At 41.8% G+C, this 16,813-nt stretch overlaps 1 protein-coding gene across 4 annotated transcripts in view; it reads left to right on the top strand.

The window, feature by feature from the left end:
• arhgef6 (Rac/Cdc42 guanine nucleotide exchange factor 6) overlaps positions 1–16,813 on the top strand; it is an 86,222-nt gene that overhangs the window by 49,069 nt on the left and 20,340 nt on the right. For all 4 annotated transcript variants that reach the window (XM_062963693.1, XM_062963692.1, XM_062963691.1 and 1 more), the window contains 8 exons: positions 1,457–1,551; positions 1,928–2,023; positions 2,446–2,568; positions 5,913–6,051; positions 8,181–8,240; positions 10,203–10,349; positions 11,904–11,990; positions 15,756–15,834. In XM_062963693.1, coding sequence (XP_062819763.1) covers positions 1,457–1,551; positions 1,928–2,023; positions 2,446–2,568; positions 5,913–6,051; positions 8,181–8,240; positions 10,203–10,349; positions 11,904–11,990; positions 15,756–15,834 — 826 coding nt within the window. The remainder of the gene's footprint in view (positions 1–1,456; positions 1,552–1,927; positions 2,024–2,445; positions 2,569–5,912; positions 6,052–8,180; positions 8,241–10,202; positions 10,350–11,903; positions 11,991–15,755; positions 15,835–16,813) is intronic.

The raw sequence follows: 16,813 nt of genomic DNA, 5'->3' as shown, positions 1-16,813 counted from the left end.
AAATTAGGTGCCTCGGCTTATATTCGGGTCGCCTTATACTCGAGTATATACGGTACAGTAGAGTCTCACTTATCCAACATAAACGGGCTGGCAGAACGTTGGATAAGCGAATATGTTGGATAATAAGGAGGGATTAAGGAGAAGCCTATTAAACACCAAATTAGGTTATGATTTTACAAATTAAGCACCAAAACATCATGTTATACAACAAATTTGACAGAAAAAGTAGTTCAATATGCAGTAATGCTTTGTAGTAATTCCTGTATTTACGAATTTAGCACCGAAATATCATGATGTATTGAAAACATTGACTACAAAAATGCATTGGATAATCCAGAATGTTGGATAAGTGAGTGTTGGATAAGTGAGACTCTACTGTAGATGATCACAGCGACAACAGTCAACACTGTCATTAAAATAGAGAAAACATTGGACCATTAAAATAGCTGCTCTGGGTCTCTTTGAAGTGGCTTTGAATTTCCATAGAGCCTGTTCTCTTGATTTCCACGTCTTGGCATTTCCGGTATAGTCATAGCCCCTCTGAATCAGAATGAAGGACAAATTGGATGAAACAGTGCCAAAGAAAAAAGAAAAAAAGAACTCCAATAGTGTGTCACGTCATTTTTGAAGCAAAAATGCCAGCATACAGAAGAGGGTTCGCTCCATTGGAGATGTTGAGTGGGGGGCGGAGGGAGGTTTTATTATTAGCAACCTAGATGAAGGGGTCCGTGCCTCGACTGACAAAATCCCTCCTTCCCTTGTGACTCTGCCGCTGGGATCTTGCCCAGTTTGGCAGAGGAGAATGAGTCAAGTTTCCCCCCGGTCTCAATGGACAGATTGCACAACATGGAGAAGCATCCAGGATTGGATGGGATTGGTTACAGGGCATATCTACCCTGTTTCTCCTAAAATAAGACATCCCCAGAAAATAAGACCTAGTAGAGGTTTTACTGAATTGCTAAATATAAGGCCTCCCCCAAAAGTAAGACCCAGCAAAGTTTTTGTTTGGAAGCATGCAGGATCAGTAAATGTACATACCATAGATTGTTGTACATGGAAATAATGGTAGTAACAAGAAATTCTTGATAGGATTCACAGTTTGTCTGGTTATGCTGGTTTGCGATGACAACTAATGTACAGTACATAATAAATGTTCATTTTTTGTTCAACAATTAATGTTTCTTCTGTTGATTTTTCTTTTGATTTGTTGTAAAACATGATGATTTGGTGCTTAATTTGTAAAATCATAATGTAATTTGATGTTTAATAGGCTTTTCCTTAATCCCTCCTTATTATCCAACATTTTCGCTTAACCAACGCTTTTATTTTTCAGTGATCGGTTTGTGGGGGGGGGGGTGCCAAAATTCTGTTCGCTTACACTTGAAAATTACCTAGGGCCGGCCCTGTCCGCAATGCACCACGAACTGAGTCGGTATCTCTTCCTCACCTGTTTCAGGTACTTCAGAATATTTTAGAAACAGAGCGAGATTATGCCAAGGAACTGCACTCTCTTCTAAGTACTTACCTGAGGCCGCTCCAGTCCTATGACAGGTAAGGACAACATTTCTAGACATTCTTCCATTTTCTTAAATTAGAAAATAATTCTGGATCAAAAGTCATTCCCTGGAGAGAAATAAATCTCACCAAGAAAACCCACTGATAGGCTTTTGCCATAAGTCGGAAATGCATTGCCGACAGTAAACAACAATATTGTATTGAACTAAGGCTGGATCCACACTGCTATGTAATCCAGACTATCTGCTTTGAGTCCACACTGCTATATAATACAGTTCAAAGCAGATAATCTGGATTTTCTATGGCAGTGTAGGCAGGAGTTAGAAAGAATTACACTGCCATGATATTGGCCATCCCGTGGATTATAGTGTTGTCCGAGAGATCGTCTTGATTTTTATTTCAATCCTTCCAGGCTGAGCGCTGGGGACATCGCCTTGTTACTCGGAAATGTGGATGAGATCTGTACCTTTCAACAAAATCTCAACCAAGCTCTGGAAGAAATCGCTAAGTAAGTCGAGCCAGCCTTCTATTGCTTTTGAATGAAAGCCAGAAGAAACCAAACTTTTACCAGAAAATTGCCCTGGAGGACCTAGAAAATTAGCATAGTGTTGGGGTGCATCTACACTGAAGAATGAATGCAGTTTCATACCACTTTAACTGCCATGACTCAATGCTATGGAAACGTGGGAGTTGTAGTCTGGCACTCTTTGGCTAAGAAGGCTAAAGAGCTTGTCAGACTCCCATGGTTCCCTTTGAACCGTTGGGGTCAAACTCCGTTCATTCGACATTGTAGATATCCTTTACCATATTAAAATCCATTTGGGAGTTCAAAGCATCTGGAAGACATAAAGGTCGAGAGCCATTTCTCTGACACCCTATGCAGTATGTTCTGCATGGCATAAACTTGATTTTTTTCCCCTCCTTCCAAAGGCTTCCAGAGCATTTGCAAAAAGTTGGGGGCTGCTTCATGAACCTCATGCCGCAATTCCGGTTGCTGTACCTCGCCTATTGCGCGAACCACCCTTCCGCTGTCAATGTCTTGACCCAACACAGGTAGAAACAACACTTATTTTTTTGTTAACTGGCATCGGTTTGTCCTCACCTTACAGCAAGCAGATCATAACTGGTCTGCTGAAGTCTTGCAAACTTAGTGCCTCCCTTGATTGACTCAATCTATTTATAGTGTCATTTTTGGGTGCATCTACACTGTAGGACAGTGATGGACAACCTATGACACATGTGTCAGCACTGACATGCCTAGCCATTGTTGCTGACATGCTGCCGCATGCAGATTGATTGGATGACTAATGTCTTTTCTCGCCAAATTTGGTGTGATTTGGTCCAGTGGTTTTGTTGCTTACTTCCTTAATCCCTTCTTATTATCCAACAAATTCACTTATCCAAGCTTCTGCTGGCTCGTTTAGCTTGGATAAGTGAGACTCTACTGTAATATTAATTATTATATTATTATATATAATAATCTATATATATAAAAGGGTAATGAAATTTCGGCCTAGGACAAAACAACAAAACTACACATCTTAGAAACACTAAACTTGGCAGCACAACCCCTCATCCATGCCTCTACGTTCATACAACAAAAAGCTCCAGCTACTCCAGAAAACGGCCAGGCTTTGAGACTGCAAGGCTATTCACTGCTATTCCACCTGGCCAACAAAGGATTCCCATAAGCCACAGCAACGCATGGCCGGGCAAAGCTAGTATTATATATAATATTATTATTATTTTGAAATATTATTTTGTAATACAATATAATACTAATACAGTAGAGTCTCACTTATCCAAGCTAAACGGACCGGCAGAAGCTTGGATAAGCGAATATCTTGGATAATAAGTAGAGATTAAGGAAAAGCCTATTAAACATCAAATTAGGTTATGATTTTACAAATTAAGCACCAAAACATCATGTTATACAATAAATTTGATAAAAAAGTAGTTCAATACGCAGTAATGCTATGTAGTAATTACTGTATTTATGAATTTAGCACCAAATTATCATGCAAATGAGTTCAGGCTTGCCAGGGACATAAAAAACAACAAAAAAGGCTTTTTTGCTTATGTTGGTAGAAAAAGGAAGAAAAAGGAGGCGATAGGGCCATTGCAAGGAGAAGATGGGGTGATGGCGGCAGGGGACAGGGAAAAGGCAGAACTACTTAATGCCTTCTTTGCCTCGGTCTTCTCAGAAAAGGAAAGCCATCTTCAACCTCAGCAACACGGAATGGACGAAGGATTGGGGGAAATCCAACCCCAAATAGGGAAACAAGTTGTCCAGGAACACTTGGCCTCTCTAAACAAATTCAAGTCCCCAGGGCCAGATCAGCTACACCCAAGAGTACTGAAGGAACTAGCGGAAGTTATTTCAGAACCACTGGCAATTATCTTTGAGAGTTCTTGGAGAACGGGAGAAGTCCCAGCAGATTGGAGGAGGGCGAATGTGGTCCCTATCTTCAAGAAGGGAAAAAAGAACGACCCAAACAATTACCGTCCGGTCAGCCTCACATCAATACCAGGCAAAATTCTGGAAAAGATCATTAAGGAAGTGGTCTGCGAACACTTAGAAACAAATGCGGTCATTGCTAATAGTCAACACGGATTTACCAAAAACAAGTCATGCCAGACTAATCTGATCTCTTTTTTCGATAGAGTTACGAGTTGGGTCGATACAGGGAATGCTGTGGATGTAGCGTACCTGGATTTCAGTAAGGCCTTCGACAAAGTCCCCCACGACCTTCTGGCAAACAAACTAATAAAATGTGGGCTAGACAAAACTACGGTTAGGTGGATCTGTAATTGGCTAAGCGAACGAACCCAAAGGGTGCTCACCAATGCGTCGTCTTGATCATGGAAAGAAGTGACAAGTGGAGTGCCGCAGGGCTCCGTCCTGGGCCCGGTTCTGTTCAACATCTTTATTAACGACTTAGACGAAGGGTTAGAAGGCACGATCATCAAGTTTGCAGACGACACAAAACTGGGAGGGAGAGCTAACACTCCAGAAGACAGGAGCAGAATTCAAAACGATCTTGACAGACTAGAGAGATGATTGGCCGAAACTAACAAAATGAAGTTCAACAGGGACAAATGCAAGATACTTCACTTTGGCAGAAAAAATGGAAATCAAAGATACAGAATGGGGGACAATGCCTGGCTTGACAGCAGTGTGTGCGAAAAAGACCTTGGAGTCCTCGTGGACAACAAGTTAAACATGAGCCAACAATGTGATGCGGCTGCTAAAAAAGCCAATGGGATTCTGGCCTGCATCAATAGGGGAATAACGTCTAGATCCAGGGAAGTCATGCTCCCCCTTATTCTATTCTGCCTTGGTCAGACCACACCTGGAATCACACTGGGTCCAATTTTGGGCACCACAGTTGAAGGGAGATGTTGACAAGCTGGAAAGCGTCCAGAGGAGGGCGACTAAAATGATTAAGGGTCTGGAGAACAAGCCCATGAGGAGCGGCTTAAAGAGCTGGGCATGTTTAGCCTGCAGAAGAGAAGGCTGAGAGGAGACATGATAGCCATGTACAAATATGTGAGGGGAAGTCATAGGGAGGAGGGAGGGAGCTTGTTTTCTGCTGCCCTGCAGACTAGGACACGGAACAATGGCTTCAAACTACAGGAAAGGAGATTCCACCTGAACATCAGGAAGAACTTCCTCACTGTGAGGGCTGTTCGGCAGTGGAACTCTCTCCCCCGGACTGTGGTGGAGGCTCCTTCCTTGGAGGCTTTTAAGCAGAGGCTGGATGGCCATCTGTCGGGGGTGCTTTGAATGCGATTTCCTGCTTCTTAGCAGGGGGTTGGACTAGATGGCCCATGTGGTCTCTTCCAACTCTACTATTCTATGATTCTATGATTCTATATATTGAAAACATTGACTACAAAAATGGCTTGGATTATCCAGAGGCTTGGATAAGCGAGACTTGGATAAGTGAGACTCTACTGTATATATATATATATATAAATTATTCTATTATTATTGTAGTATATTATTACTATATTATTATTATTATTATATTATTCATTATTCATGACTACACTGAAACTACAATAGAGAGAAATCAGCGTGGAGACTCCAAGAGGTACCATAGATTGTTGTACATGGAAATAATGGTAGTAAATAGTTTTTGATTTATTAAATACAGTTATATATTACAATTATATATTTTTGTTATTTGAACTATACATATTGCGAAATTATGCTTTTTTTCTCGAAGTGACACATCACCCAAGTCATGCTAGGTTTTTTGGTGAATTTTGACACACCATGTGCAAAAGGTTGCCCATCATTGCTGTAGGATGAATGCAGTTTGATGCATATCATAAGCCTTCCAGCTTAGTGCTGGCCATTGATTGAAATAGAATATTCATTCCTCTTCTAGCGATGAACTGGAAAAGTTCATGGAGCTTCAAGGGGCCACCTGCTCAGGGATCTTGACCTTAACCATGAGCCTCAGCAAACCCTTCACCCGCCTGGATAAATACACTTCCCTTCTGCAAGAACTTGAGCGACACATGGAGGTAAGGAAGTTAGCAAAAAGAAGTCCCAGATTGGTCCCAAATTTAAGTTGATGTTCTTCACTTTGTTTCGATGAATTTTGCTCCTCTTCTCCGAATATGCTGAGGCCCAATACATTTTGGGTCTCTGATGGTTCCACTTCACCAACATCTTTAGCAATAGAATAATTCACCCATATCTTCCGGTCTTTCTTCAGTCAGAAAATCTTCTGATAAACGTACTTTAAACTGTCCTTACTTTGTTGGGGCTCAGGAAGATGTGGGGATTTCTCAGAAGACGAGGGCGGTGCTGGGTTTCCTACTGAAGAGTCTGTGTGGGATCAGGGTGAATTTCAGGCTTTAGATCACAGATAAATGCAGACATAGGATGTTTTGGATTCCAATGCTTATTCTTTAGCAACATCGGAGAAAAGGAAAACCAGTGAAAGGTCCATTTCTCTTGGGAATCAGCATTCAGCTGATGCAGTTGATGGGGAGTTTTCCTGCAATATCAGATTAGGTCTTTGTACAGAGGGAGTGAAGGATGGGTTAATTAGGTGCTCAGAAAAGCTTTGTGGGAAATCCTTGAAATCCAGTTGTCAGAGACATGATCTCATGGCTTCTTAGTCAGGCTTGGGCTTAAATTGAATTACAGTAGAGTTCCGGTTAACCGACACTCCGTATTATCCGACGTCCCAGGCCCCTTGGGAGGCGCTCATGCACGTTGCTAGGTAGCTTGCTATCTACCTAGCAACACACACAGGCACCTCCCAAGAGGCAGGGCGGCGAGCAGAGAAGCGCCCGTGCGCGTTGCTAGGTAGCTTGTTATCTACCTAGCACCGTGCAGGGCACCTCCCAAGAGACAGAGCAGAAGCGCTCCTGCACGTTGCTAGGTAGCTTGCTATCTACCTAGCAACGTGCACGGGACACCTTTTTCAACCGGCTTGCTGGATAATAGGGCCTCCCTATTATCCGTCAGATCCAGTTATTCGACATTCGGCCCGCCCGTTTATGTCGAATAACCGGGACTCTACTGTATGTTTATTTGGTATCTCAGAGCAGACAACGTTGCCAAAAGTTTCAGGTTCTTGTCTTAGCTCTCGAGTCCACAATTCAAGTTTCCTGTGTTGGCCTATGTTTCTGGAAGAGTTTTTCCTTAGGAAAAGTTCTGCTGACACCTGGGATTCAACGACTTCTCACAGGGTCTTTCTGAATGCCTAATTGATCTAGACTTCACTCCCTCTGTGCAGAGGCCTAATCTGATATCGCAGAAAAACTTTCCATCTGCCGAAGGCCGATTTCCCCAGAGAAATTGACTTGTCCCGTATTGTTAAGGAACAAATACTGGAATCCAAAATAACCTCTGTCTCATTCTGGTCTGAGGCCTGCAATTCCCCCTGATCATATACAGTGGCAAACCCATAATCTCCCTCATCCTCTGAGAAATCCCCAGCATCCTGCAGCTCCTACTGCTGAGCTCCAACAGTTGGATGACCTCAAAATTCCTAGAATTTTGTTACCGCAGGTAAAATAAATAACAATGTATTTATGCACCTTATTGATGTTCCTCTCTTGTTGATTTTATTTTTAAATGAGATTACTCTTCCTGATTGCCCTATATTTTATCCTGAGCCTTACGTTGAGCCTGTATAATTTTTGCCTCTATATATATATATTGCACTATGCTCAGACATTGTTCTGATATGCTGTTTTATCCTGTTCTATGTTATACTGTTATATGGTTTTATTGTTTATATTGGTTTTATTGTATGACTGTTTATTAAATGTGACATTGGGCTTGTTCCCCATGTAAGCCGCCCTGAGTCCACCTGGGGGAGATGGGAGCGGTATATAAAAATAAAGTATTATTATTATTATTATTATTATTATTATTATTATTATTAGTGGTTTTTCACTTTCATGGGGGTCCTCTGCCCCTAATGCTAGCAAATATGGAGGGCTGACTCTATATGTTGATGTGTATGCAAAGTATTGTGATTTTTTTGGCATTTATTACTGCTACATACCTGACTTATGTTACATGCTATGTTGTTGTTTTGTATTGGCGCCCTCTAGAGATGAGTGAGCTTTCTGCCATTCTGATCCCTTTCCGCTTCTCTTCCAAACTGATTCCAGTTTTCTCTTATTTCCAGGAGGCACATCCGGACCATGAAGATGTCTTGAAAGCAGTAACTTCCTTCAAGACGCTTGTGGTAGGTCTCAGAGGTGGGGAAGTAAGTGTCCACCAGGAGGGGCTGTTCCCCCACAAACCGCTTCAGAAAGGAAAGGGTTTATTTTTGTCAATTTCTTCTCTCGCTTTTGTTCTGTAACCCGAAAAAATCTTACAAAAAACAAATCTCGGCTATCAAACATCTAAGAAATCTCACAAAATTTCACATCTGATGTACATGGATGACCTGAAGCTGTATGGGAAAACGGAAACTGAAATCCAGTCTCTGACCAACACTGTCTGAATTTTTAGCACTGATATCAGCATGGAGTTTGGCTTGGACAAATGTTCGACAGTGGCATTGAAAGTGAGGGCATAAATATGCCTAATGGCCAAACAATAAAGTGTCACCAGGCGGAGGCCTATAAATATCTGGGCATATTACAGCTGGACAACATCAAGCATGAACATGTGGAAACTGTGGTCAGCAAAGAATACACACAAAGGGTCAGAAAAATTCTCAAAAGCAAACTCAATGGAGGCAACACCATCAAGGCCATAAACACCTGGGCCACACCTGTCATAAGATATACTGCTGGCATCATAAATTGGACACAGGCATTGTTGTGTGGTCGGCAAGATTGCTGTGGTCGGCAAGATCTATTTGCCTTTTTCCGTGTAGATGCACCCTAGGATGAAGTGTGATAGCAGAGAATTAATTGGATGGATCTTGATAGATGTAGTCCGAAAGAAAGTAACTTCCACAAACTTCATTCTTCATGTCCCACCACCCTTCTGCATTTTCATTTAAGTTCGCAATGGGTCAAATGCAGATCTACTGCGTTTCTTCAAAGGGGCTGTGTTGGCATCTTTGGGGATGTTTTAAGATCTTGCTAAGATTCCAGCCCCAAGTGTTCTCTCTGCCTCTCCATCTTTCTGTCTCGCTTTGAATTTTTCTAATTGTCTCCTTCCTTTCGGGCGGCCAAGACAGATGGGATCATTATTACAGTCATGGTCTTGGCAGGAGGCTTGAAGACCATCTCTTCCTGTCGCCGCAAATCCGTTGCTAAGCAGATGGTTCTCCAATTTCTTCTAAAAGGCCTCTGGCGGGAGAAGGAACCTTCGGCCAACTCTTGTTAAACTCCTCTTACCACCAAGTTCAATGGAAATGCCTTTTCTTGAAACATTGCCCCATTAGATCTCATCCTGCCATTTCATGCCCTCCAACTGTACTGGTTTGGCAAGGGGAATCCCAGTTGATCCTCTTCTATCCCACTTCATCCGAGGGTGCATCTATACTGTAGAATTAATGCTATAAAATCATGGGATGTGTAGTGTGGTGGGGCACTAGCTCTCCTTTAGCTCAGTCAGGCTGTGTGAGGATTTGTAAAAAGGCACCATGTTATAATGGGTTGACTGGAAAGGCATGTGTCAACAGCTGATTGGCTGAGCCAGCCAGGAGCCAGAATTCTGATTGGCTACTGTCTCTAGCTTGCTGCTGAGACAAATGGTTTTAACTGCCACTTTCACCTCGGAGAATGAAAAGAGTGCTGACCGTGGACCATGACTTGCTGATTCATCGATTGGCTATGTCTGGTGTATGAGGTTTAGCTCTTAAATGGTTCAATTCGTTTCTCCGGGACCGGAGACAGAGGGTGGAGTGGTCAGGCCAAAGCTCTGAGAGCTTTTTGTTGCCCCTACTTTTCCACTTATAGAGCTAGTTTATTGCTTTTCTTTGAAATACGGTAAATATTCAAAAACATTTAACCTACTAATGCCTCGATTAATGAAATTTTATTGGTATTTATTTTTATTTTGAAATTTACCCATAGCTGCTGCATTTCCCACCCTCAGCTTATACTCGAGTCAATAAGTTATCTCAGTTTTTTGTGATAAAATTAGGTGCCTCGGCTTATATTCGGGTTGGCTTATACTCGAGTATATACGGTAAATGTTTGTGATCTGGTGATCTAATTTAACCAAAGCGTTGTCTCCTTTTTGACAGTCCCAATGTCAAGAGATGCGGAAGCGAAAACAGCTCGAACTCCAGATCCTTTCCGAATCCATTCAAGGCTGGGAAGGCGACGATATAAGGTCCTTGGGCAGCGTCCTTTATATGTCCCAAGTCATGGTCCAATATGGAGGAAGTGAGGTAAGAAAGATGGGATTTCAGAGCAATACACATAAAGACTAGGCTTTCCCCACGTTCCATCCCCTTCTTCATTCCTTATGGAAAGATAATGTAATGCAGTATGAATTTTTGGTTTACAGATGTTATGTTTAATTGTGTGTTTGTGTTTTAAAAGGGTAAGTATTACAGTTATTGCATCTCAGCACTCAGAGACTGGTTGCCATAGAGAAGTAGGCGGAGCCAACTGCCGTTTTGTTGAAAAAGTGCAGAGTTTAAAAAAGGGATTCAGTCTGTGCTCTGATGAGGCACAGGGAAGATTGATCCTAGGTTGAGGGGATCAAGGAGACTCAATTGTTCATTTTTGAGTCGGTTTAAAATAAGTTTGGTGACTTATTTAATGTAGTCTGTGTCCTGGTAAGGAACAGAGAATCTGATCGCATATCACAGGATGACTGCGGTTTAAAAGTAGCAGAGGAAGAAGTTCTAACTACTTTAAGTAAAAGAAATGACACTTTAGGGAGTTTGTCTTACCTCATTCTAGTATTGTAACTGTTAATAAAAGTGCCTCTAAGTGAGAAACAATATTGTAACCACTAAACTCTGTGCCTGAATAAACTTGTTATTGTTCCTCCAACATCTAAGCCTCTGTCGCATATATTATAAACCAAGTTGCGTTACCATCTAAAGTGAATAAGAAGAAGAAAGAAATTTTTTTTAAAAAAAAGGTCTCCTCTCTGAGTCTTTTGGTGGTTGCATCTTCGCAAATTGGTGACAGCGGTGAGATAAAAAGATTCCCCCTGCCTGAAAGAACCTTAGATGTTCATAGTCCTTTACAGTCTCTGAAAGGAGGATTCAGGCTGGATCTATAGTGCCAAATAATGCATTGTATAGTCATTGTAGACCCATATAATGCAATTCAACTTGCATTATATGGATCCACCCTGACCATTTAGTGCAGTTCAAACATTTACACTTGCCTCTACCAGAAAATAGTTCTTTTTCCCACCCTAGACACTATTCCACAAATGTATTCAACTTGCCTCGTTTCCAACAGACCTCAACAACCTCTGAGTACACCTACCATAGATGTGGGCGAAACATCAGGAGAGAATGCTTCTGGAACATGGCCATACAGCCCGGAAAACTCTCAGCAACCTACTACCTTTAAAATGTCTCCATTTCTCTCTGGGTTTAATTTTTTGCCTAGAAAATAATATTTCAAAGGATTATCACCTTTTGGGGCAGAATGCCCTGTTTTCTGAACAAAACAGCCCTGTGCAATTTTTTAGGGCAAAATAAGAGCTGAAATGCGAAAATGTCACCAGATTAAGACTTTTATCTCTTTTTAGGGTTTCTAACTCTTAAAAAAACGTGATTTTAAAACCCTTTTATGGATGTCTTTGAATATTCTTTCCATCTTCCACACTTCCATATGTTCCAGTATTCATTTCCTTCCTTTCTAGACTTTGTTCTCAATTAAGAGAGAAAAGTGGGATATAATTAAATGTTGTTGTTGTTGTTGTTAGAGAGATTACCTTCTGTGGCCAGCCTGAGAATTCTTGTTTTCTCTTTCAGGAGAAGGAAGAAAGATATTTCATGTTGTTTTCAAATGTTTTGCTGATGCTTTCAGCAAGTCCCCGGATGAGTGGGTTTCTCTATCAGGTGAGTAGATCCCACTTCAAATGAACAGGAATCTGTCTTTTTGAAATGCTTCCAGTAAATATTCTCCCATTTATTGCCCTCTTAATCATATATACTGTTAAATAATTCAATTTCCTTTCTCCCGTCTTTCTATACTGTGGAATTAATGCAGTTTTATACCATGACTCAATGCTACCCTATTTCTCCGAAAATAAGACATCCCTTGAAAATAAGACCTAGTAGAGATTTTGCTGAATTGCTAAATATGAGGCCTCCCCCAAAAGTAAGGCCTACCAAAGTTTTTGTTTGGAAGTATGCCTGCCGAACAGAACACCAGAACATGCAGGATCGGTAAATGTACGTTCCATATATTGTTGTACATGGAAGTAACGGTAGTAACAAGAAATTCTTGATAGGATTCACAGTTTGTCTGGTTATGCTGGTTTGTGATGACAACTGCTGTACAGTATATAATAAATGTTCATTTTTTCTTCAATAATAAATATGAATTTTTCTTCATGGAAAAATAAGACATCTCCTGAAAATAAGACCTAGCGCATCTTTGGGAGCAAAAATTAATATAAGACACTGTCTTATTTTCAGGGAAACATGGTATGTACTGTAATCACCGGAGCTGTAATTTTGCAAGGCCTTCTCTGTTAAAACGTGCTGGTGCCTCTCCAAACTACCATTCCCACAAATTCTTAGCAATAACCCAAGGGAGTTAAAGTGGTGTCAAACTGTATTGATTCGACGGTATAGATCAGTGATTCCCAAAGTGGGCGCTACTGCCCCCTGGTGGGCACTGCAGCAATCCAGGGGGGCGGTGATGGCACCTATTAGGACATGGGGGCGGGGCCAGGGGAGGGGCGGGGCCAGGGGAGGGGCGGGGCCAGGGGAGGGGCGGGGCCTCTTCCCAATAGCCGGAAACAGGGCTGAGAATCTTCTATACCTCTCCTGAGGCGCTTGTTGGGATACAGAGGGCGGAGCTAGGGAAGGGGGCGGGGCCTCCTTCCAATAGCCTGAGACAGGGCTGAGCCTCTATACCTCTCCTGAGAGGTCTTTTAGGACTAAAGGGTGGGGCTAGGAGCAGGGCCTCTTCCCAAGAGCGCGAGACAGGGCTGAGCCTCTGTATATCTCCAATGAGGCGCTTGTTAGAACACAGGGGTGAGGTATAGAGGTTCAGCCTCGTCAGACACTTGGGAAGAGGCCCCGCCCCTTCCTCTAGCCCCGCCCCCTGTGTCCAGGACAGGGATAGAAGCTCAGCCCTGCCTCAGAGCTCGTAACTCCGCCCATCCCAGTCCTGGCCGCCCGTTTGTGGCCCCGCCCACCTCCCCTCCCAGCCCTGCATCTTGGACTAGGGGAGAGGCTCAGCCCCGCCCTCTTGAGCAGAAGCCACGCCCACCCTTCTAAGCCACGCCCCCTTTCCAGGGGGCGCTGAGTCATATTTTTTCTGGAAAGGGGGCGGCAGGCCAAATAAGTTTGGGAACCACTGATATATACTGTTGAATAATTCAATTTCCTTTCTCCCATCTTTCTATACTGTGGAATTAATGCTATTTTATACTGTGACTCAATGCTATGTTATCAACAAAATGTAATTTTGCAAAGGCCTTCTCTGCTAAAACGTGCTGGTGCTTCTCCAAACTACCATTCCCACAAATCCTTAGCATTAAGCCAGGGGAGTTAAAGTGGTGTCAAACTGTATTGATTTGACTCTATAGATGCATTCACAGTCAACAAACAGATTCAGAAGGGAGACTATGGAAAATTCAGACGAACTTTATTTATTTATTACTAGCTGTGCCCGGCCACGCGTTGCTGTGGCTTAGTCTGGTGGTGTTGGTCAGTCTACATTAGGTTGTATTTATGCTGTGACCTCCACCTTCTTTATACTCACATTAGTAGTAGTATTTGAAGTCTGTTACCTTCTTCAGTTTTTGTGTTGATTAATAATTGCTTGAGATCCCTGTTGTCTTTGGTTTGTTGTTAGTTGTAATGTCTGATTCTGCTGAGTGCGGTTTATATTTTTATTGTGGTACAATAGTCTTTTTTTGCCTGTGTAGGTGTTTATTATTATTGTTGTTGTAGTGGTCATGAAGGTTGGATAAGTTAGAGGCTACTGTATTGTTTTTTGGAGGCCCAGTGTAGCACTGACTGGCCTCTCAGCCTCAGTGCCTGGATGTTTCTTGCCTGTGATGGTGTTGATTCCTATTGCTGTTGTTGTTGTCATTGTTATTATTGTAATTGTTTTTTTGGAGGCCAAGTGTGAATGTAGGGATTGGGGAGGTGGATGAGTTGTGTTGTCAAATTTTGTATTTGTTATAGTCACAATGCGTTGTTGTGAGTTTTGTGGGTCCGGATTTTGGTTTGTGGTGTGGTTGTGTTGTTACAACCGGGAGAAAAGGCTTTTGTGTTGTGTTGCCAAGTTTTGTATGTCTGGGGCATTTAGTTGTGTGCCAAGTTTCGTATTTCTGGGACATTTAGTTGTGTTGTTATAGTCACGATGCATTGTTGTGAGTTTTGTGGGTCCGGATTGTGGTTTTGTGGTGTGGTTGTGTTGTTACAACCGGGAGGCAAGGTTTTTGCATTGTGTTGTCAAGTTTTATATTTCTGGGGTGTTTAGTTGTGTGCCAAGTTTCGTATTTCTGGGACGTTTAGTTGTGTTGTTATAGTCACGATGCGTTGTTGTGAGTTTTGTGGGTCCGGATTGTGGTTTTGTGGTGTGGTTCTGTTGTTACAACCTGGAGGGAAGGCTTTTGCGTTGTGTTGCCAAGTTTCGTATTTCTGGGGCGTTTAGTTGTGTTGTTATAGTCACGATGCGTTGTTGTGAGTTTTGTGGGTCCTGTGTGGTTTTGTGGTGTGGTTGTGTTGTTACAACTGGGAGGCAAGGCTTTTGCATTGTGTTGCCAAGTTTTGTATTTCTGGGGAGTTTAGTTGTGTTGTTATCGCATGATGTGTTGTTGTGAGTTTTGTGGGTCTGGATTGTGGTTTTGTGGTGTGGTTGTGTTGTTGTAACCTGGAGGCAAGCCTTTTGCATTGTGTTGCCAAATTTTGTATTTCTGGGATGTTTAGTTTTGTTGTTATAGTCACTGCGCAAACAACTTTATCATTTTATATATATAGATTGAAGTCTTCCCTGTTAAAGTCAATTAGGGTCCTACCCAATCGGGAAATCAATAAGAAGCAATCCAATGGTACAATAAAGCATAAGAATGGGAAATTTAAAAAATTATTAAATGTCAAGGCAACTGGGATGTGACTTTTGCCCACTTCATTGATGCTTTTGTTTTACTTTTCTTCCATTTTAAAAGATTTTTTTAAAAATTGCATGTAAGAATTAACCAGGAGCCCTGGTGGTGCAGTATGTTAAAGCGCTGAGCTGCTGAACTTGCAGACCGAAAGGTCCCAGGTTCAAATTCCGGGAGTGGAGTGAGCGCCCGCTGTTAGCTCCAGCTTCTGCCAACCTAGCAGTTCGAAAACATGCCAATGTGAGTAGATCAATAGGTACCACTCCGGCGGGAAGATAACGGCGCTCCATGCAGTCATGCCAGTGGCCACATGACCTTGGAGGTGTCTACGGACAACGCCGGCTCTACGGCTTAGAAATGGAGATGAGCACCAACCCCCAGAGTCAGTCACGACTGGACTTAACGTCAGGGGAAACCTTTACGTTTACTTAAGAATTAACATTGACGTAAGGAGAAAACATCAATCAGCGTTGATCGTAGTATTGTTGATACACTATCATGGCTTTATTGTGTTGTTTTCCTTTTCGGGGAATAGGGAAAGTTGCCTTTAATGGGGATGGTGGTGACCAAACTAGAAGATGCAGATGGGACTGAGCATCCCTTTGAGATTTCAGGTCAGTGGATCTTCTTCTTTCTAAGCCATGTTCCCAATGGAGTGTTAAGTACTGTGACTGTCATTTCCACAGGGCTTTGTTTTGGGCATCCTTGGGTCTTGGGATGGCAGCATGCATGTCTGCATTGATGGTGTCCATCCATCTTTTCTTTGGCCTTTGTCCATGTGGTCATTGTCCTGCAAGTCAGGAAGCAGCAAAATATATATTAATTAATCTTATGAAAGCATTTTCCCCTGAAATATTTGTTAAACTCTCCTAAAGATATATAGGCATTAACTCCTTGCAAGCTTTGTACCTTTATATGTGTATCTATCTATATACAATAATTTTATATATGAATTTCCCATCATATGTTTGCAGGTCTTTGCAAATCCTTTATACATATAGATCCAGGTTCCTGTATCTGTAGCCATACATATACAGTAGAGTCTCACTTATCCAACACTCGCTTATCCAACGTTCTGGATTATCCAACGCATTTTTGTAGTCAATGTAGTCAAATATCACGATGTTTTCAATACATCGTGATATTTTGGTGCTAAATTCGTAAATACAGTAATTACTACATAGCATTACTGCCTATTTAACTACTTTTTCTGTGAAATTTTTTGTTAAACATGATGTTTTGGTGCTTAATTCGTAAAATCATAACCTAATTTGATGTGTAATAGGCTTTTCCTTAATCCCTCCTTATTATCCAACATATTCACTTATCCAACGTTCTGCCAGCCCGTTTATGTTGGATAAGTGAGATTCTACTGTACATTATTTTTATATATGAATTTACCCTCATATGTTTGCAAGTCTCTGCAAATATCTATATAAAGAGAGATGTCTGGATAGATATGAATATATTCTTACCTATCTATATATAGGGCTTGAAAATATTACAGGGAGGAAATGAACACACAAACATATATAGACATGTCTACATAGATATGAATATGTGTGTGTGTGTATGTGTGTGTGTGTGTGTGTG

This window comes from Anolis carolinensis, unplaced genomic scaffold (genome assembly GCF_035594765.1).
Source record: "Anolis carolinensis isolate JA03-04 unplaced genomic scaffold, rAnoCar3.1.pri scaffold_12, whole genome shotgun sequence".
Classification (NCBI taxonomy): Eukaryota; Metazoa; Chordata; class Lepidosauria; order Squamata; family Dactyloidae; genus Anolis; species Anolis carolinensis.
This window is presented reverse-complemented; position numbering and strand designations above follow the sequence as displayed.